Here is a 22,180-nt window from a genome sequence, read left to right as displayed (position 1 = left end):
TCCCAGATGCTGCTTGCTGGTAGAAAGCTCCTGTGACCTCATTTGTGTCACTTGGATAAACTGGCTGCTGGCACGAGAAGACTCAGCTGCACCCGGAGGGTGGTGGAGCGAGGACGTGGTCAGGTGGCTTCACTTTTATTAAGCTTCAAGCAGAAAGCTCCATTTAAATTAGTAGGAGAGGAGGGAAAAGATAATAATGCTGTGATACTGGGTAGTGCTGTGCCTGGGCTGGTTCCTCTTTTGAACTTGGCCACTAGAAGGTGGTCCTCTTTGCAATATTGTTTAGAACCAGTCTTAACTCAGAGTTACCTCTTAAATGAAACAACTGCGAGCGCAGCCACCCACAGGCTCCTGCGTAGCTTGACTTGCTGCATTGTATTATTTATATCCTCACTGGGAGCCCCCAGCAGCTGGGAGAAATCCTGCAAACAGGCAAAGCTGCTGGCAGACCCCTGGTTAATCACAGGGCTGGGAGGAGACTTGGAAAACAACGGTGAGTGAAGCAGGGAAGGATGCTCAGGTGAACTTCCTAAGGGATGTTTCTGCAGGGATCAGCAGGATATGCCGATGGAAGAGTTCCTGTACCTTCTAAAAAGGCTGTGTCTCCTCTCCTGCTGGCTGAACACATCCTGGTGGCCTTTGCAAAGCCTCCATGAGGGGATGGCGTGGCTTGTTTGAGTCTCCTGTCTCTCCAAAGCCCTGGGAGGCTGTGCTGGGCCAGCAGTGAGTGTGTGTTTGAGAGGTGCTGTTGTACTCGTGGCCCCCTCAAAGAACAGGGAATGTGCACGCTCCAGAACCCGCCAGTATATTTCCTCTGGCCAGGAATAGCTGATGAGTAATACAAAGCAGCAGAGGTAATAAATATTAAAGAGCTGGAAAATGTTAAAGTGCATGGACAGCGGAGCTGACAGGCGCTGTGGGTGTGAAGCGCAGGGATCAGGCTTTGGTCCTCATCCCTCCGAGAAAAAAGTGTAGGAATAAGAGTTGCAATTATTTTTTGTTAATTATGCGCTGAAAGGCATCGCGCATTTGAGCAGGCTGGTGAGCTCATCCCTGGCCCCATTCCCTTTGTGTGTCCCAGCCATGGTTTTCCTGGCGTGATGTGTCTGGAGCAGCGGAGACGCAGCCAGTGGGAGGAAGGAGATGCGACACCAAGGGTCTGAGGAGCCCGTGTGGTGATGAGGTTTTGTTTCCCAGGAGATTGCGTGGCTAAAGGATTGCAGATCTGGATTAAGTTAAGATCATTAAGAATCTTAACTTTCCCTTCCCTGGAAGTGTCCAAGGCCAGATTGGATGGGGCTTGGAGCAGCCTGGGATAGTGGAAGGTGTCCCAGTCTGTGGAAGGGGGTGGAATGAGATGAGGTTTAAATTCCCTTCCAACCCAAACCCTTCTGTGAGTCTCTAATTCTGTGGTGGGTGCATTGAAGGCGACACATGGCAGTTCATGAATGGCATCTGTCCCATCACCAGAGGTCACTGGAGTTGAGGAATCAACGTTCTGCAACCTCTGAACTGCTCCCTGCCCCTCTCAGCCCATAGTGTGGCTGTTCCTCAGCCAGGGCTGACGGTGGTGGCACTCAGATGCCATTTCTGTGCTGGAATTTTCTTCCACTCCCTGCTCCTCCCACCACACATAATGCTATAAGGTCCATGAGGCACCTTCCACCCTCCCCCAATTCTTCCTTCACTTTGCAAGAGCCAAAATGCCCATGAAGACCTTTCTCCCCCTTGTTCTGGTCCCCGTCAGGATCCGTGCTGAGGTGCAGCTGGCTGGGACTGACTGCGGTGGGACAACAAGGGTTAAACTCTTTCCTGGCAGGCTGGGAGGACACCGTGTGATTTCTCCGAGCCCGGAGAGGAAGGCAGGCCCTCACTAATGTATGCGCAGCTTCTGTGGAACTAAAAATAGCCATGATCTGAGGCTGTTCTTCCAGGATTTCACAGGCGCTCACCCAATTTTTAGCTCCTTCTCCTCAAAGGGATGGCAAAGCGAAGGCGACAGTCGCAGCCCTCGTGCGAAGCCGCCGCGTCGGGAGCTTTGCTCCAGGGATGCCTCTGACCCCTGCGGCACAGAGGAACCGGGGATGTGCTGCTGAAGGCACAGTCCGGGCTCTGTGGCGGTCCCTGGCAAGGCTGGGGTGGGCTCAGGCATCCCTGGTAGCTGCTGAGCAGCATCCCGAGGATTTTCTGGGAGCCCTGATGCCCTGCTCTGGATGCAAACGGCGGGCAGAGCACGCTGCAGCTGGCAGCGAGCCACAGCTCTGACCCTGGCAGCTCTGCAGCAGGCAGCAGCTTCTTTTCAGCTGCACCAGCTCTTCAAGAACCAGCTTCTCTTTTCCTAAGCAGAATCCTTTCCCCCTAAACCCTTCCTGGCTGCTGTTTCTCTGGCATGCTGTTTGAAAATCCTGGAGCATCCACCTCCTCAGCTCCACAAAGCCGCTCTCCATGGAGGGTTAGGAGAGGCTTTGCTGCATGAAAAAGTCTCGTCTGGTGATTTCAGGTCCTGCTGAAGCATCAGTCACCCTGATGGCCGGGGAGAGAGTAAATACTGTAAATTCAGGGAATGCTCTCCTAGAATCCATATCTCTTCCCTGATCTCCCAGCGACAGATGTGACCCCCTTGTCTTTTCCAGCAGCCAGAGTGTGGGGATGGAAATGTCTCCCTCTGAGTGAGGGAAAAAATTCCCAGTTCTGTTACTGTGATCCTGGGGTCCACGTTGGTTTTTGAGGGTTCAGACCAGAGGCAATCTGCAGTGTCTGTTTGGATCTCTGGATCCACTACCCCAAACTGGTTTGTTACACCCCTCAGGAAGTGGGAAACCCCTAGAAGAGAAAACCACAAGTTCTCCATGTCCAAGGGACTCACTGACAGGAAAAGTCACGGCTTTGCCCTCTCCTGCTCTGCATTCTCCACCAAGGGATCTCCGTGAGGAGATGAAGATGTGTCCCTGCCATTGACTGGTATCCCAGAGTAATGCCAACTTCTCCTCTCCTGAGATATCCTGTGGCTCTGGTGAGTCCACGATGCCAAATCACTTCTCAAGACCATCTGGGTTAAAACGCTGTAACATGACCCATCCTGTTCAAAGGGTGACGGGGCTATTCCCATGTGCCTCTGAGCATCATGAGCTTGAACACTCACATTTTTGGAGTCCGCAGGCATTTATTTGGGATTTTCTTTGGCATTTCAGGGAATTTCCCTGAAATTTCTCTTGCTCGGAGCCAAGACAAGTCAATCCAAACCCCTCGGCATACTTTCAAGGCTTTCAGCTGTTCCTGCAGGACTTGCTGGATTGGGACCAGTTTTATTTCCACGAGAAGAGCCCCGATGCTAAACCTTATTTTTACAAACACACTTGAAGCAAAAACTCAGTCTGAGTCCAACTTCCTGGTCCCTGTGTAAAGCTGTTTAACAGCTTTGATTTAAAACAGAAGGCTTTGCCAGAGGCGATAGCACCGAGTGTCGGAGTATCCTTTAAGCAAATAAGCGTGTGCAAAACAGGGAAGGGACTGGGGTTTAAGTATTCATAGGTCACTTAGGCGGGGAATCCGTGATAAAAGAGAGCATTTGGCTCAGTGCTAGGACCATCCCACGAGTGATAGATGCTGTGACATGTCTCTGCAGCACCCATCACTTGGATACCCTCTCCAGCAGCCCCCGCTACTCTGCCTCCTGCTTCATGCAGCATGGAGATGGTTCCCACATTAAAATCACAAGGAAAGGGCATTCATGCTGTGGTCCTGGAAAGGTCTTGGGATTTGTTGTCCTGTTTTAGAGCTCTACGTCTTGCAAGATAATTGACAAGTGAAAACACAAACATGATTTCTACGAGCCTGGGTCGAGACAATGGTGGCTCCTGCTTCAAAGCTATTCTCTGATTCTGTATTGATTTACTGAGCAGAGATCTGGAAATGGGGATTCTGCAACCTGGATATCCAGGGGAAGCCTGCAGCCATGGGGATGCAGCAAGGAGAGGCTGCCTGGCTGCTTCCAAGATTGGGGTTGTGGTGAATATGTCAACAACACATTCAGGACTATTTTTGCAAATAAAGAAACACTGGGCAGGCTCTGGCTAAGCACTGATAGTTCAGTAACAGCCAGGCTGGGGAAAGATTGACAAATCAGTGCCAAAAAGTGGGGCTGTTTAGGGCTAACACTTCCTTATGGTTTGTTTCTCTTCTTCTGGTTGTGATCTTTCAGCCTGTGAGTCAGAGAAAATTACTCTGCAGCTGGGGAAGGAGAGCAGTCACAGAGACAAACCCCAGAAACATCCCCCAGATGGAGCAACACGAGCAGCTCCTGCACCTTTGGCCTCTGGAGTTTTATCTGCAGTGATGCCCTTGCCCCACTTTCCTGCCCTGTGCAGCTGCTGGAGGTTGTGACCCCAGTGTCTGTCAGCAGGATGAAATCACACCTGCAGCCCTGCCTCTGCTCCCACAGTCCCAAATATCCACTTAAACCTTCAGCAAAAAGGGATTTGAACCAAGACCAGGAGTGCTGCCCCAGAGGAGGGGGTGTAGGTTTATGTCCCCTTTGCCTGGCATGGCCACCAAAGCAATAATTTCAGAGGAGCCAGGGACATTGCTCTGGAATTATCAGTCACAGCACCCTGTTTCGTGTATCAGAACCCCCAAATTATCAGCCATGAGTTAAATCAGCCTGAAAATGCCAAAGCTGTGGGAGCCAGATCCTAAAAATCCTACAGTGTCATGATTTTATTATCTCTCTCCAACTATTTGATGGAATTGACTCTTTCCAAGGAGGGGATGATTTGTAGACTTTCTTCAAGTAGTGGAAGTGAGCTTGGGCTGAAAATCATTTCACCATCCCTGTGAATGTTCAAAAAACCTGTGGATGTGGGACTTGAGGACATGGTTTGGTGATGACCATGGTGCTGGGCTGATGGTTGAACTCAGTGATCCAAGAGGTCTTTTCTAAGCTGAATGATTCCATGATTCTGAAGTGATTTGGGTTAAATAGGATGCCCAGAGGGGCTCTGGAATCTCCATCCTTGGGGATTTTCAAAACCCAACTGCACCAGACCAACCTTCTCTAACTTCAAAGTTATCCCCACTTGGATGGGAGCCTTGGTCCACAGACCTCTAAAATTTCCTTCCAGCCAAAATTCTTCTATGATTCCACGATATGATCCTTCCCAACATAAGTTTTATAAATCAGATGCATCTTTTGAGGTTGGTGTGCAGTAAAGCCATCTGTGCTTTAAAACAGCTTCAGACTGGTTTAGAATACGAAGTTGTAACAGTTTATCCTGTGCAGCAGAAGACTGGGACAATCATTCCTTCAAATACAAATTGCAGTTGAACACTTGGCAAAAAGCGAGAGTTTCTAATACAAATTATTAATTCTTTAATAGGAGCTGGTAGAAACAAGTAGATAAGACTTAGATCAGAAACTGCAGGGCAGAAGGACTAAACCCCTTGATGAACCCACTTCTTATTGCATTTTATTCCTTTTTAGTTATAAACCATATGAGAAAATCCCCAAAAGTTGTCAGAAAGCACTGAGAACTCCTGTTCTGAACATCAGGGCCGTCATGAAGGTCATCAAAATGATGATTTAAGTGTGTGTGGTCAGGATGACCTGTGAGGAGGCTGGATTAGAGTTTGTGCAGAAAGAAGGATCCATTTTTTATTTTTGAGGTGGGAAGTGATCTTTCCCAGGTCAGCACGGTTTCGGCCCAACACAACCAGCAGGGCTGTAAATAAGTCCTGCACACCTTTCAAGGCTCAGGCCAGACGAGGAACAATTCCATAGAGATAATTGGGATGTATCTCCTTGCTCTGGAGGAGTTTGATGCTGTGGGAGCAGCCAGACAAAGCTGTGGAATATCAGCACCCGAATGGGACCTCATAATTCCTATTTGATACTCGAACTAGGAACAATAATAATCCATCTGTGAATCCTTATCACTGGCATGTGACATTATAACAAAGAAAACAACTAATAAATGTTGATATTGAGCACGTTAATGGTGGTGTCAACTTTGAGTTTGTTTTTTTTTAATAGAGAGCGTTTCACTTTCATGCTCCCCTGTCCCTTCAGTGCTGTGTCTCCTATTCCTTTTATATCAGTTAGAATGAAAATAATTCATTAAAATTAAAAAAGCGGGCCAAAGCCGCAGCTGGGGTAAATTGCCAGAGCCCTGTGGATGCCAGCTCACTCCAGCTGAGATCTGGCCTCACGTAACCTCATTGTAAGGGGATGTTCAGGCAGCCTCTGCTCCGAGCCTTCCAGCCCAGCAGTTACACATGTCCTCGTTTCCTCCCCTCCGAGGAGTGGGATTTTAATCAGGGAACACCCTCCAGTGCATGAGGCCCCTTGCAAGAGGACGAGGTGACAGGAGGGTGAGCCCTCAGCTGAATGGCACTCCCCATTCCCAGCCTCTTCCTCCAGGAGGGAGCACCAGGGAGAAGGTGGGTGCCATGAGGTGGTGCCCATCCCTATGGTGTGTGTTGCTGCCACGTCACCAAGGTCACATGCACGCTCCTGTAGTGCCAGGATGTATTTCTGAACATGAGCCAGCAGAGTGACAGGTGGCTAAGAAGTCCAAGGGCTTCCTGGATGGAATATCCGGCGTTGGTGTGGCCAGCTGGACCAGGGCAGTGCCCATCCCCTCTGTTGGCACTGTGGGGACACCTCCAGACGTGGGGACAGTTCTGAGACCCTCCTGACAGGAGAGACCTGGAGGGGCTGGAGCGTGTCCAGAGAAGGGAACGGAGCTGGGGAAGGGGCTGGAGCACCAGGAGCGGCTGAGGGAGCTGGGAAAGGGGCTCAGCCTGGAGCAAAGGAGGCTCAGGGGGGACCTTGTGGCTCTGCACAACTCCCTGACAGGAGGGGGCAGCCAGGGGGGTTGGGGTCCCAGGGAACAGGGACAGGAGGAGCGGGAAAGGCCTCAAGCTGTGCCACATTGTGGCATCACCATCACACTGGGGAACAACCACCCATGGAAGTGTTCAAGAAGTGTGGATATGGCATTTGTGGACATGGTTTAGGGTCGAACACGGTGGTGCTGGGTTGCTGGCTGGACTTTATCTTAGAGATGTTTCCCAGCCTCAACGATTCTGTGATTCTGTGGTTGGGTCTGGCTGAGATGGAGTTTGTTTTCCCCACAACAGCCCCCACACTGCTGTGCTTTGCATTTGGAGCTGGGAAGGTGTTGGTAACACCCCAATGTTTTGGCTACCACACAGCAGTGCTCCCACAGCATCAGAGCTGTTTCTCCAACATTCCACCCTGCCACAAGGCTGGGCATGAGCAAAATCCATTTTCCATATACCTGTCCTAATAAACCGGGTAATTTCAAGGCCTTCTCATGGGCATTGCAGCTTCACCACTCCCATGCAGGGCCAGGGGTTGGACTCAATGATCCTTGTGGGTCCCTCCCAGCTCGGGATATTCTGTGATTCCACACCAAATTCTGAGTGTAATCATTAGATTGGTCCAGGCATATTCGGACTCTCCCAAGTCATCATAACCTGTGCAGGCTTCAGTAATCTGTAAGGGCCAGGGGTCATTCCAAGTGCTGAATATGGAGGAAGTTTCCTGGTTTTGGAGGCTGAGAGAGTTCATTTCTTGTGTCTTGGTCCACTGGCCTCTGGAAAAGTGATCAGACTGTTATAGCCTGAGATTCCTGCCCTTGGTCAGCTTGTGGCTGTGTGGGACAAGCCACCAGGACCCTTCTGTCCTCAAAGCACAGCCCAGGGCCTGTCCTGATGTGCCTTTCTGTGCTCCCACGACCCTTTTACACATCCACAACCTCCTCCCCTCAACCAGCCCGTTGCCAGAGTCGTCCTCCTACATTTCCTGGTGCCTCTGGGAGCCACCTCTGTGAATCCAACCATGCCAAGGCCCAGGCATGACCCTGCAATAGTTCACCCTGTAAAATAATCAACAAAATCCCTGAAAATTTTGGCCAGGGCTAACTAAATGGACGTAGCCACAAGGAGTCAAGCCTTGCCAGCTGGCCGTGGACTGCTTCATTTCATGACACAAACCCAGAGCCTCAGCCTCCAGAATCCAATCACTGTCATCCACATGGAGCAGCTTTTTCCACGCGCTCAGGGTGGGTTGTGCTTTTTCAGCAGGAACATCTCCTCCCTCCCAGTGAGCTCCTGCAGCTCTTTCCAAAGGTTATTTGACCACATCTGGTGGATTTGGCTCCTTAAAAAGGCGCTTTGGTGCAGGGACAGCAGTGACTTTGACCCGAGCAGTTCGTGTGCTGCTGTGACATACGTAGTAAATAAGCGTGAGGGTAATTATACCAACAGGAATTCTGGGAACCCTGCCAGGAGGGAGGGGACAGCCAATCCTTTGTGCACTAAAAAAATTTAAAAAAAACATCACTCCAGTCCCCCTCCCAACCTCAAATTAGTTCTATCTCTTGAGGCCGTGATGAGACTTAGAACTAAAAATACGCACAAATATACACACTCGTATATAAAAATAGCCAGCATTCCAAAAAAAAAAAAAAAAAAAGCCCAAAGTTGGGCTCCTGTATCCAAAATTAAGCTCTTAAATAAATAAATTAGCCTGATTTTCAAAAGCACTGAGCAGTGAATGGTTTTCACTGACATAAGAGGAAGCATCGTGTTGCTAAAGATTGAAGATCAGGCCTGAATATGGATTTGAAAGTCTAATTATAGAAGCTTGTTTGCCACCAGCTTGACCGAGAACAACGAATTTCAGGTGAAATGACATTGATTTTTTTTTTCTTCTTTTTTCTGAGTTTGTCTACACTTAACCAGCGTTAGGAAAGGTTGGAAAGGCCCTCAAAGAAGTAAATAAAATACCACAAGGAAACGGATAAACTGGACTAAAACTGTTTACCCCAGTTTTGTACATTCGTGTGAGGAAATAGGGTTAAGAATTATCAATGTTGGAGCTGGGTGAATTCTTAGGTTGATTAATTAAGTGGGTATTTATTAATTGGTGAAAGCCCACAAGGTAGAAATATTACTTTTCCCAGTTACTCTCACAATCCACTGGCATCAAGAAGGAATGGGATTTTAGTCCTCCCTTTCCTCTCTTTGCCAGATTTGGGTCTGAAGGATGCTGAAGACAAAGCACCGTATTTTTTCATGGATCAAAGAGAGTAAATAGGGAAATGTATTTACCTTTAGCTGCAAATGGTCCTTGGAGCTGCTTTGCTCACACTGTCCAACATTTGCCAAGGGGTTCCTGAGGTCACAGTGATGCCTTGAGAGGCCTCCTATAAACAGAGGCTAGACAGGAGTAAGGGAATAAAGGTAGGTATTTATTTGAAAGGCCTGCAAAGGTACCCCTGGGGAGCCAGAGGCCACTGCCAAGATGGACCCCAAGATGGACAACAGGTCACGAGTTCTTCACGCTTTTACAGGTTTGGTTCATTTGCATATCAGGGTTAATTCTCCAATTAAAGCTTCAGTTTAATGATGTAATTCCCCTCAGCTTGCCACCCTCTCAAAGGCTTTTGGTTTATACTTTTTGGGCCTAGGATGGTCTGGGTGTCCTTGGAGAGCAGGCCCGGAGAGGCTTCGTAGAGACCTAGCACGAGAAAGCAGAAGTGAACAGGCTGCAAGAAAATTCAGAGTTACACACTGGGCAGTACAGGATTTGAAAAACATAAAAGTTAAAACCTAAGGCATCAACAGTCCCATAGGAGAGGGACAGAATTGTCCTTTGAGGTCAGATTGGGCAGGGCTGGGATTTTTGGTGTGAAGGAATTATGTCCACCCTGGCTAGAGGAGCATCAGCAGGTAGGGCTGTGCTCCATTCATGTGGTGCTTAGAGGCAGGGGACAGCCCTAAAAGATCTGGGGTTTGATGCCAAAAAAACTTTGAGAGCACCTTTTTGGTGCTCTCTGACTCGGTTTTCCCATCCATGGGAGAGGCACAATGCAGGTGACCTTTGCCAACAGTGAGGGAGAACTTGGTGTTTGTGCCATTGCCGCTGATGGAGACAGGATCAGGGCATTGTGTCAATCCCATGTATTTGAATGTTTTTCCATGCCTTCTGCCTCCATGGATTGGTGTCATGTCCTCTCTCTGTGGCCAGTAAGAAAAATTAATGCTTAAACTGTGTGGATGGTGGTGAATCCCTAGAGAGTCACCCTAAGCCCAGAGACCCAGGAGAAGTCATTGCAGGACATTGTGTCCCTTCTGGCAATTTCTTCTGATTCTTTTTGAGTGGCTCAATGTCATTGTTGCAGTTTGATTCAGCCAACCTGGGGGCTGGGAAAAGTAAAGATGGTCTTAAAAATAACCTAAAAATTGAGAAAGCTGTTGGAAACAGCAATGTGGGAAAGTAGAGGTGTAGGAAATGTGCACTGTGAGAAGGCAATTAGAGAATTTTTTTCTGGAGGAAAGGAGGCTCAGGGGGGACCTTCTTGCCTTCTCCAACTCCCTGACAGGAGAGTGGAGCCAAGGGGGGGTCGGGCTCTGCTCCCAGGGAACAAGGGACAGGATGAAAGGAAACAGCCCCAAGTTGCACCAGGGAAGGAGTAGGTTGGACATCCAGAAGAATTTCTTCAGGGAAAGGGTTGTCAGGCAGTGGAAAGGGCTGCTCAGGGAGGTGGTGGAGTCGTCATCTCCGGAGAGACTTAAAAACCATGTGCATGTGGCACTTGGGGACATGGGTTAGTGGTGGACTTGGCAATGCAGCGGGAATGGTTGAACTCCATGATCGTAGAGGTATTTTCAAACCTTAATCATCTACGATTCTATGGAACTGTGAATTTTTTTAGTCTGGAGAAAAGAAGGGTTTACATGGCAACTATGTGCAAACTGGTGAAAGGCTGCTGCAGGGTGAAAACCAATAAATTCTTCTTGTCCGTGGCTGAGGTAATGAGAAATGAGTGGTTTAACCTTCTGAAGAAAGGTTTAGGTTTTGTGAACCAGCAGGAATGGGAGCTTCTGGGGAAGCGGAAACCATCCAAAATCACAGGACAGATTTGGTGGAAAGAGTTTGGCAGAGGTGATGGTGGGCAGCACCTTATGGGCAGCACCACTCAGCTTTTGGTGGCCCTGTGTCGCTGACATTCTAAAAACCATTGCATTCTCCTTTTCTCTGCTTTCTCCTTGAGCCACGACACTCGCTCTGACTTTGCCGTTCCAGCTAAACTGCATTTATTTAATTCCTGGCATGGGTGAAGGGAAGGCAGGATCCCTGTGCTGTGCTGCAGCTCCCATGGAAATGCCAAGTTCAGGTGGTGGATTTGGGCGTTGGGAGAGCAGGTGCTCCATAGCCATTTCCATCCCACTCGGGGTCTGCTGTGGATGTCACACCAGTGTCACCAGTGTCGTATGTGACCGGCGTAGCATTTTCTCGAGTGTCGAGCCCCATCTGGTGGCTTTCCTGCGTCATTTTTTGTGTCCTTGCAGTTCTCTTTCGGGATTTTTCGCCTCCTGTGCCAGTCAGCTGCGAGCGGGCAGGGAGGACAAGATGCTGGAGAAAGGGCAGGGCTCGCAGAGCTGCCTCTGCTTCTCTCCCAGCTCCCCGTCCCTGGGTGTAATTCGGAGCTCCAGAGGCTCTCCAGGCTTACGTCCTTCCCTCCTGCTCTCCCCGGCTGTGCAGTCTCGCCCGAGTGGCAGGGAATGATCTAATCGTTTTGGCCAAACCCCAGTTTGTGCCGTGAGCCCCTCCCAGAGCCTCCAGAAGGCGCTTCATCCCACTGCCGTGCTGGCAGCGGAGCTGGGACAGATGAACAGTCCCGGGAGGGGACATTTCCCACTACTGACTGGCTCGGGTGACCAGCTTTAGGGTCAGCATTAGGTGAAATGGTTCCCATCCCAAACGAGGTTACAGCCACCGCTCAGGATGAGAAGGAAGAAGATCCAATATTAGGTTGTCAATCCCTGGAAGTGTCCAAGGCCAGGCTGGGTGAGGCTTGGAGCAACCTGGGATAGTGGAAGGTGTCCCTGCCCATGGCAGGGGGTTGGAACAAGATGGTCTTTAAGGTCCCTTCCAACCCAAACCATTCTGTGATATCAACAAGCATTAGAAAGGACCCTGTTAGGGGTCTTTTCTTAAATGCCACAAGTCCTGAGACAGAGGCAATGGTCGAGCTGTGCCTGTCCATGCATGAGACACCTCCTTCTGCTCCCTCATTGCCCAAAGTCTCAAAGCTGACCAGTGACAAACTGTGGCCTTTCACATCTGTGCATCACACGTGCTGCAGGTGAAGGTGGGGTCTCATTGCTCCACCTGTGATGAAATTGGGTCAAATCCAAGAATCACAGAATATTCTGAGCTGGAGGAGACCCACAAGGATCATCAAAGTCCAACTCCTGGACAACTTCAAGGATCCTGCAATGTGCCTGAGAGCATTGTCCAAACACTTCCTGAGCTCTGGGATCTATGAAAGAAGCTCCTTACCAGAGTGCTGGAGGGGTTTCGATGGTCTGTCAAGCCACTGCCAAGTATTAGGACCAGTATTTGTTAAGTAGCTTCTCTTCTCGTGATGAAAATTAGGTGAGGGAGTTGTTTCTTGTGCTTCCCAAGCATTCCCAAACATTCCCCAGGCTTCACATTTGGGAGGCATCAGTTAAAGTTTTCCTACCCTTGCAATACAAAACCCACTTCATTATATGGTTTCGTTCTCAGGGCAGCATCCAGTTTAAGGTTGGGCTTGATGGTCTTGGAGGTCTTTTCCAACATTAATGACTGGTCAGACTCTAAAAGTGCTCCTCAGATCTTGCAGGAGAGAGTGGAACTGTGCAGCCCCTGATGTCTCCTCAGAACCCCAGTTCCCCCAAACAGGTTTTGCTACACATCAACAGCTCACGCCCAGTTTTCCCTCCTGTTTCCTACAGGTATATCCGAACTATGTACCTGGGGATCCAGAGCCAGAGGCGGAAGGAACACCAGCGGCGTTTCTACTGGGCTATGATGTACGAATATGCAGACGTAAACATGCTGCGCCTCCTGGAAACGTTCCTCGAGAGCGCCCCTCAACTGGTGCTACAGCTCTGCATAATGATCCAAAAGAACCGTGCAGAAACATTACCATGTAAGTGGCCCCCTCTTCCTCATCTTTCCAGCCTCTCCCCTCTGACCCCAGTGCTCAGCAGCTGATGGATGTGTTGCTCACTTCCCACACCCCTGGCTGGGGGCTGCCGCTTCGGGACAAATCTCTGCTGCGTTCGCTGGGTGAAATTTCTGATCGTTTTTCTGAGGAAAAAAAAAAACTCAGTGTCAAGGAAAAGATGGGATTCAGCTCTTCCACGCCCAGTCCAGGCGAAAGGAATGATGGTGTTGTCAGGAGGAGGCGGGCAGGCTCTGCTGCTGTGGCACCACTTGCTTGTCGCCTGGCACTGGGCAAACACGACCATTCCCTGGCTCAGTTTCCCTCCCTACATAAGTAGGGTGATAAAACTGGCCAGATTTGAGTTTGTGTTGTGAGGACAAATGGTTCAATGCCTATGCAATGCTCTGATGGTGTCAAGTGTGAAAAAGGGGCTTTCTTTAATAGCTGAATGCTGTAGGACCTTTTTGATGAGTGCCCAGGAATTAAGGTCTTGTCATTGGTACCATGGTTCTCACCAAGCCCAGGAAAAGAGAGGCACGAGGCAGTGGAGGGGACTGTGTAGGGACAGAGAGGTAGTGGAGGTTTCAAAGGCAGACAGATGAGATGAGGCTTGGAAGCCACCACAGAGAATATTTTGCCAGTTCTGATGCCCATCCCTGCTGTGATGTGCTGAGCACGGGGCATCTGTCCCAACTGAGAGGGACATGGCCCTGTCCCAGCCCTGGGATGAGCAGCTCTCCCAGCCCATGGCCATGCTGGCAGCCTGAGGGTGACCAGCCTGAGGGAAAATCGTCCTTTCCAAGGACCAACAGTGGAGATGCTGGGTTATTCAGCCCCTGCTCAGTGCAAACACCAGGAGTGACACTCAGCTTCCCAAAGACAGCCTGGTTGGGCCCTGTCATTTCTGAGGAGTTTTTGGAGCTGAGGTGGGAACTGAAATTTGAATTCTCTTTGGGGTTAAATTTTGCTGGTTTTGCCAAGGTCACCACTGATCTACAGCATCAGGAAGCCTGACCGTTCTCCCTTTCCTCTGTACTTGCAGCATGTCCATCACAGTTGTTTATAGAGGCCTCCCTCCTCCTATTTATGCAGTCTTTTCCTGAAACCTCTCATCACGAGCTCTCCAGGCCTCCAAAGTGCTGACATGATGAATATGCCTTTCTACAACTCCTGCTAGAACGGCTCACATTTGCCAGCCCCCTTTTCCTGCTGCTTCCAACGTTATTAACCCGACTGAAAATGCAGAAATCACAGCCCAGGAGGTTTGCCAGGGCATTCTGCAGATTGTTGGACCCGCTGCAGAAAGCGCCGGGTGAAGTTTGTTGGCCTCTGTTGTGCTGCGAGTCAGACAACGCGGGAGAATAATCCCTCCAGGCTTTCAAATCCGTGGCTCTTCCACTTTGCCACTTCCAGGCGCGGCTGCCTAATCCACTGAACGAGCTGCATCATTTTTCCAGCATCCCCCTCCCCTCCCTTTGCCGGCTTTGCAGTTCCTCCGCTCCTCCAGCGCGCCGAGCCGGCTGCGCTCTCTCTTCCAAGGCAGCGCACGTCCTCCCCTGCCTCCCCGAGCCCTGGAGGGCTCTTTGCCTGCCACGCTCCAGCAGCCGAGCTCGCCGGGTCCCCAGTGCATCCTCTCCCCGCATCCCTCCCCGCCTGTGCCAGGGATGCGGGCACTGATGGATGAGAGCAGCAGAGCTTGCTCAGCGCTCCTTGACTCCGGTGCAAGGTTTCCTAGAGCTCCTCCATGCCCGTTCAGTGCTTCTCTCTTCCTTCTCCTCCTCCTCCTCCTCGCAGCCGGTCCATAATGATATAAAAGCAAATTAAATGCTGAGGGGAGCCGTTGTGAAAGGGAGCATCAAAGGTTTTCCCTTAAAGCAGGCAGAAAGCAAAGGGAGATGGATACTGTTAGGAAGGCAGTGTGTTTAAAAATCAAATCAAGTCTCTCCTGGCTCATCGAGTCTGTGGGAGCGTGGCTCGTCACAGGAAGGGACCAGTTCTGCCTTTAAACAGGGACAGCATCCGCTGCATCCCTGAGGGATGCACACTGGAAAAATGGCCCAGGGAAGGGCTTAAAAGCCCGGCTACAGCCCCTGCTGATGTGTCCAGACTTCAGCTGCTTCCATACATCCCCCACAGATTCTTATGGATTCATTTAGTGCCAGACAAGGTCAGTTCACCATTTCCTGTGGCATACATCCCTCCTCCGAGCCCCAGCCCTCCCTGCTCTTTAGATTGTAATTCCAAGCCCAGGCTCCACTTTTCCCCAAATAGGTCAACTTGTATTTAAGGAGCTTTAAAAAAGGGAGTTACTGGAATGGCTATCAGGAGGTTTTGCTTTTGTCTCCTAATTCCTGTGTAAGAGACCTGTTGAGGAAAGAAGAGTGAACACACTGGAGGTCTTTACTCAGACCCAGAGCATCTCCAAAGCATTTCTGCTACCCAGCATGGTGGCAGAAAGGGCTGATCTTGGAAGAACGAGTAGAAAGGGATACGACCAGGATAATGCTTAATTTCCTGGGTTTCGATCTACTGAGTGGGTGGAAAAAAGAAAAGCCTCACCATGCCTTGCAAGAACTATTTGACCCTGAGAGGTACCTGTGTGAGAGGGTTGGGTAGGACCGGTGTCTGTTGTTCCTTCAGCACTCAAAGAACGGAGCAGTTTCACCCAAAAGTGAGAATCTCCAGCAGCAGAAGTGCTGGAGCTGGAATTGAGCTCAAGACCCAGCTTCAGTAAAGCTTGGGACAGGACCCCTGGGATTTCATGGGGGTCAGGATTCATTCCTGTATCACATCCCCAGCACAAGGCAGAGCAGATTCCAGCTTAGCTGTCCTTGCCTGAGGAAGAACAGAAAAGAGCACGGAGAGAGAAGAGGTGAGAACTCCGTGTGCTCCATCAGGTGAGAGCCCGAGCTGGAATTCTTTGGCTGGTGGAGCAAATGGATCAACACCAGCTCCTGAATATCCACATGGGAGGAGCTGGTGTTGGTAGGCATGGTCTCTGGGAAGGATTCATCTGCTCCAACCAGAGCTGGGTGAGCCCAAAACAGAGTCAACAGAAGGTGAGGGAAAAAGCATGGATCCAATACATGGATCAGCCCATGTCCAAAGCAGCTCAAGGAGGTGGGATGAGGTGCTCAACCTCCAGCAGCACCTTTCTCCAGGGAATCTGGACAGAAGCTGGGTGATACATTTAGACATATCCTTAGGATTAGGCTAAAGGAGGGGATGGGATGCTGGAGGGGATGCAGCATTGTCCCTCCATCACCCTAACTGTGCCCAAGGTTTAGGAGAGGATGAAAGGGTGTCCATCTCTCAGGCTCTTGGGCAATGATGGCTAGAGGGCTTCCCCTGATTTAAATCATATATTTGAAGGGGGAAACATAACATTAACAACAGAAAAAGCCAGATCCTCATTCCATAATCACTCCCAGCAGATAATCCACTTCATTCCTTGCAGAACAAACCATCCTTAACCCACTCCACCCCTCAGAGGTGCCACTTCCTCCGCGCCGAGTGTGAAGGAGCAGATCAAACCAGCTTAAAGAGACACCCAACCTCTAGGCTGGCAGGGAGGTGAGAGGGATTCCAGTTTTTCTGGCATAAATCTCCTCTTAAAGAGGTTTGCTTTCACTTAATTTTTTTTTTCACGTGGCTTCTTTAAGGCTTAATGAGATTTAGCAGAAGCCCCAACGTCCTTCCACTCATGTCACGAGTTCTTTACACAAGGATTTCTGCCTGCATGAGGCTGCAGTTTTCAGCACAGGGTCTCTTCCTCCAAGAAAAGCCACATCTCTCCACAGATGCTGTGTCCACCTCCTCAATAACCCTGCAGCTGATCTGAAAGAGATTTGCAGCATAAACCTTCCTTTCACAAAGTCCTGCTGGAATCTCTGGAATTTTGGGAGGTGTCTGCACTTTACACAGCCCTCAATAGTCGGCTGAAGATGCTCATGTATTTAAGGAAAAGCAACATTAACGAATGGGGGGTCATTTTTTTTTTACGCAGAGTGATACAAATTAGGCACTAAAATGGGTTTCAGATATCTGAGCTACACAAGTGTGCTGGCTGCAGAGTTATCCTGGTGGAGTTTAGAAATCATCTTGTCCCTCCCAAAACAAAGTCCTATTTTTTAATCATCTTCTCTCTCTTCTCTACCATGTCTGGGGGCCGTTTATTATAATTTTTGATCCCTTTTTGCAGGGGCAAACTGAAGATGATTTTCCCTGTCACTTAGTTTAAAGACTCAGCTGGTCAACTGAGTTAGAATGGGACCTTCAGCCTGTAGGTGCTCAAAAATGTGATTTTCAAATGGCATCAACACTGGCCTGAATGTAACTGAAGAGACTAAAATCCCAATGTCTCCAATGAAAGTGGGGAAGAGACTTGTGAGATTTGAAATTTCATCCTTTTCACCACATGAAGGAGCACTAAAAGTTAGTGCAAGACCCTTCATGCTGGTCTGGGCCAAGCAGGTGTGTCCAACAATGCTCAAACTGGAATCCAAACCCCCAAATCCAATCTCTGTGACCTCACAACACAAAATCGTCCCCATTTATGCAGAATCCCATAACCTCATAAATAAATTAGGGTTTGTTCTACACAGGCACCAGACCCCACGGGGATCAGTGCAAAATTCAATACGGAATCTGCAGATTCTGTGTGGGAAAGTCCTATTTCTCCAAAGCAAAAATTCTCTTCCAGACTGATGCATTTTTCCTAAGATCCACCAAGAAAACGGAACTGTGTGACTAAAGAAGTCTTTGCCTTGTAAAGTCCTCAGTAACAGGAGATGGCTTGGGGACAAGATCTACCAGAGTCACACTCTGGGCTTTGGCTCAGGTTCTGAGACAGATCATGAGGAAAAAGAGATGCTAAAACTTTGCCCAAAGGCACATTTTCTTTTTTCCCTTTTTTCTCATGTCATTCCTTGGGGATTAAAAGAAGTGGGAGACATCCATCACCCAGCCCTGTTTTTCCCGTGACAGAATGGAAAAGCAGTTGCTCATTGCCATGTGGGAAAGGGACCCCACCAGTCCTGTGCTTGCCGGGCAGGGACAATCTGGGATAATCTGCCTTGAAAATTTGTCCTGACTCCACCACAGTTTCCCTTTAAATGTTCACCAGCAGCCCAAGGAGGCCCAGATAGCTCTGAACTCATAAGCAGCTCACCTGGGAGGCCACTCATATGACTCCAGTGTTCTGCCAGACTGGGGCATATGGCTCTGTTCCTGCCTTCCCCTCCTTCCCACCAAAGCCGGATGACAGGGAGCAATTTGGTGCCCTGCTGGAAACAAGCCGCTGGTGCCCGGCCAATTCCCAGCAGCATCAAAAAGCCATCTCCACAGTTGGCAGTGGCACCGAGGACGCCTTGCTCTGGCATGCTGAGAGCAGGCCAAGCCTGAGGCACGCTGGCATGGGACAGCTTGTCCCATCATCAGCCGTATCGTCCCAGCGCGGTGGGATCCAGGAGCCTTCGGAGCCAGGGACAGCTTTTTTATTTTTTTCCAATGGGATTTGGAGCCAGCCCAAAGAGAGACATCATCCCTTTGCCCATCCCCACCTGCAGCTTCTCTGTCCACCACCTTGCCATGTCTCTGGCTCTTATTTTTGGAGTGCTGATAAAACCCCGTCTGTTCCGTACCACGTGTCACCGTCACACACAGGACACGGCACAGCCAGGAAAGATGAGTCACCATTCACGGGACAGTGCTGGCAGGGGGCCAGTGCTGCCAATTTTAGGCTTTGTCAGGCTGTGGTAATCACTGGGAAGGGGTTACATCATCAGAGCACTACACCAGCATTAGCTCATGCTGTTCCCGGGAGCTGCGGGCCAGCCGGGAAACTGAGGCATGGAGAGAGGTTTGGCTTCTTGTCAAGCAGATTCCAGGCAGGAAATTCGGGGGTTTTTTGGGTAATTCCATGCTGCAGGCTTTCTGGAGATACCTCTCATGGGAAATTTGGGATTAGAGCATAGGAAAAGGTGCTGTTGCTTAATGAAATACATGGGAATTCAATTCTTTTTAGCTTCAGGTTGCTCCTCTGTGGGGTTCTCATCAGGCATCTAGGAGAGCATGGATAAACAGGACCTCTGGGATGTGCAAAAAACCATGGAGAAGATGCCAGACTATTCTGTATTTCTGCCCCTGATGAAGGTGGAGCAGTTCAGGTTGATGCAACTCCAAATCGCTGAGTTTTGAAGGAAAGAATTCTCTCATTTCAGAAGCTATTAATTGTTTTTTAATGATTAGCTTGGGGTGACAGTCCCGAGTCTGGCGTGCAGCAAAATTACTGAGTCAGTAGAAATCTCCTGAAATGAGATGTCCCTAAGTGGCATTTGACCAACCTCATGCTCTCAGTGCCCTCAGAACGTCCACATCTTCACGCAGACAGTCACTGAGGGAGGACAGCCACCAGGCACAGGAGCCCCCGTCTGATGTACATCAAGGTCCCAAAGGCCTTGCGAAAGGTAAAAAGACCCAGGAGATAAGCCAGGACGAGCATGTGTGGACACCAAGTTCTGGCCTGCTACCCATCACTTAGGTCTTTGCAGAGTGTACAAAACGTGGGAAGCAGAGGAAGAAAGAGTTTCCTGCCGTTATCCTTGGAAATCAGTGTCCCTGGTGCCTTCAGCTACCCCACTGCGAGACAGCACCAGCTGCACCACATCCGTTTTTGTCACTTTGTCACTCCCCCTCACAGAAATGCTCTGCCAGGCTCGCCTCATTGATGCCAGCCCTGTGTACTCTCCAGGAATGTTGAGATGCTCCTTCTTTTCCGAAGACCAGTCCCCTCTGCTGGGATTATGCTGAGGCAGTTCCACCAAAGGGCCCCTACACAACATCAAAGGTTTATAAACCATAAGGTTACAAAGCGTGCACTGCTGACTCATCTCTGAGACCTCTTTCTTTGGCCAGTGAGCATGGTCCAAGCTGCGTCCCTTCCTCTTTCTCATCAGGCCAAAATCACTCCCAGAACTGGGATGAAGTTATTTCTCTAATGGCCTGCAGGCTTTCTGTGTCCAGGCCAAGCCATCTGCCAGAGGAGGTTTGCAGGATCCCTGTTTGGTGCTGTCACAGACCCTTTGAAGTGTTGCCTTGATGTTGTCTCATCTCCAAGGAACGGCCCGTGGGAGTTGTTTTTTTAGCAGGAAGTTCCTCCATGAAGCCCTGGCAGGAGATGTTGCTTCCCCAATCTGGGGACAAGTCTGTTGGGTTTCATCCCTGCTGATAAACCAAAACACATCAGAATGTGAGCACAGCCACCAGATCTTGTTCATCCTCTGCTTCAATTATCAGCACCACCCTTGGCACATTTTTAGCTGCTGGCAGCCAACACCAACCCAAACAATTCCCATGCTTGGCTCAGGTGATGGCAAGAACAATTCCCACCAAGCACTCTGGACCACCCTGTTTTGGAGGCTGGGACAGAACGTAGCAGTCAACAGAATTAGGCTTGGCTTAGTTGCGGCTCTCTGGGCACAGGGTCCAAAGCTGCCTCAGGTCTGTGCTAAGGAAAAAGGGATTCTCATGGTCGCTCTCTGAAGCAGACAGCAGAACTCCTTGGGCTTTCCTTTCCAGCAGGGGAGCAGGTGCTGCTCCCCTCTTTTTCAGAGTATTTTAGCCCCCATTTGCAGGATTACAGCATCCTTTCAACTTGTGGTAGGCAGATTTACATCCTTCCCAATGGCTGCTGTTCTCATCCGAATTAAAACAACAACAACAAAAAAGGAATGGCAGGATAGAGGTGCTGCAACAGATGTCAAATTGCAGCGTTAAAATGTGCATATATTGAGCATGTTTGTGGAGTCCTGTGGTTTCATGCCAACCATCCCTACGCAGAACATAGAAATGGGTGGGAAAAATTTTATTCTAAATGGAGCCATGTGTTGTTTTTCTTAGCAAAAGGGGTTTTTTCCCCTGTTTCAGTGCATTCCAGTAGTTCCTTGAGGTGCGTTTCTCTTCTAAGGGTTCCTAACGGTAGAATTCAAATATCATTAGGTCTGAAAAACCTCAGTGTAGGAGGCTCCTTCTGATATTTTCAGGACTCAAACTGGAAGCAACTCTGCTGGATCTGATACACTCAGAAATCTTAGCAAAGAATTGGCCACTAGAAGTTGTAACTAAAGTGCCCTTCACAAAGAGCCAGCTGTTGAATGTGCAATATGATTTTTCCTTCAAGAATAACCTCTCTTGGATTTTGCCATCTTATTCTTACCAGCTGAAGTAATCACGTTTGGGGTGGGGGTTTTGTGCCTTTTGGTCTAGAAAGACTGTTTCATGGGACAAAAACTAAGTCCTCAACAGCAAATAGCAATGGAAGTTTCTAGAGAGGGTTGTGTTCCTGTCAGGTTGAACCAGGTTTGTGTGACTGTCCTGCCTTCTAACACTGCCAACAAAGAGGGATTTTGCTCTGCTTGCACAGAGTTGAGTCCTGTCCTTGCTGGAGGTGTTGTCAGAACATCCTGGTGGAGCATTTCCAATGAAAACTCTTGGGGTCTCTGGAGGAGCTTCACATCCTCTCATCTGTGGCTGTTCTTTTTTAGGGGCTCAGGTGGGGCTCTTTTTCAGTGTCATTCTGAGACAGCACTTAAAGGCTTCAAATTAACAGGGATTTAACTCAAAAGTCTTTATAATTACAGTGATGACTGTGCAGAGGGCACCTCGGCCTGAAAAGAGTGGCAATTCATGCAGCTTTTGACAAAAAAAAGACACGAAGAGCAGTTCTCATGCTCTATTTCCAAACAAGCTAATCTGTGCCCGGGAAATCCTGGCTGCTGCTTTCCCAGCACATTTCTAATGCAGAATTAACCCAGGTGATTGGTGCCTGGAGGGATTTAGACCAAGCTCAGGGCAGGCCATCTCTCCTTCATGTCTGTGGGTCATCAGAAGACAGAGATGCACACGGCTGTTGGTTCTGAGTGTCTTTATCAAGTTCAATTCTATCCCTGCCCACACGAGAGCCAGGGATTCATGGGATTCCTGTCCTTTGGAGGATGCATTGGGAAAAGGTGGACTTGGGCATGGTGGGAAAATCCTGGAGAGATTTTGGCACTTGAGTCCTCGCTGCTGGGGTGTGGGTTACTGGTCCATATGAACCCTAATTTAAGTGATAATGGCAGCTCTTCTAATTGGAAACACCATCCATGCAGCCCCAC

The 22,180-nt window shown here is 49.4% G+C and overlaps 1 protein-coding gene across 1 annotated transcript in view; it reads left to right on the top strand.

Annotated features, from left to right (window-relative positions):
• The window catches only part of XKR6 (XK related 6), a 165,046-nt gene that overhangs the window by 131,657 nt on the left and 11,209 nt on the right, over nt 1–22,180 (top strand). The window contains 1 exon segment of the mRNA XM_032103782.1: nt 12,811–13,007. Within this exon segment, the coding sequence (XP_031959673.1) occupies nt 12,811–13,007 (197 nt within the window).

The sequence above is a fragment of the Corvus moneduloides genome, chromosome 3 (assembly GCF_009650955.1).
Source record: "Corvus moneduloides isolate bCorMon1 chromosome 3, bCorMon1.pri, whole genome shotgun sequence".
NCBI classification, from domain to species: domain Eukaryota; kingdom Metazoa; phylum Chordata; class Aves; order Passeriformes; family Corvidae; genus Corvus; species Corvus moneduloides.
The sequence above is the reverse complement of the archived record's forward strand: the minus strand, read 5'-3'. Positions and strand labels throughout refer to the sequence as shown.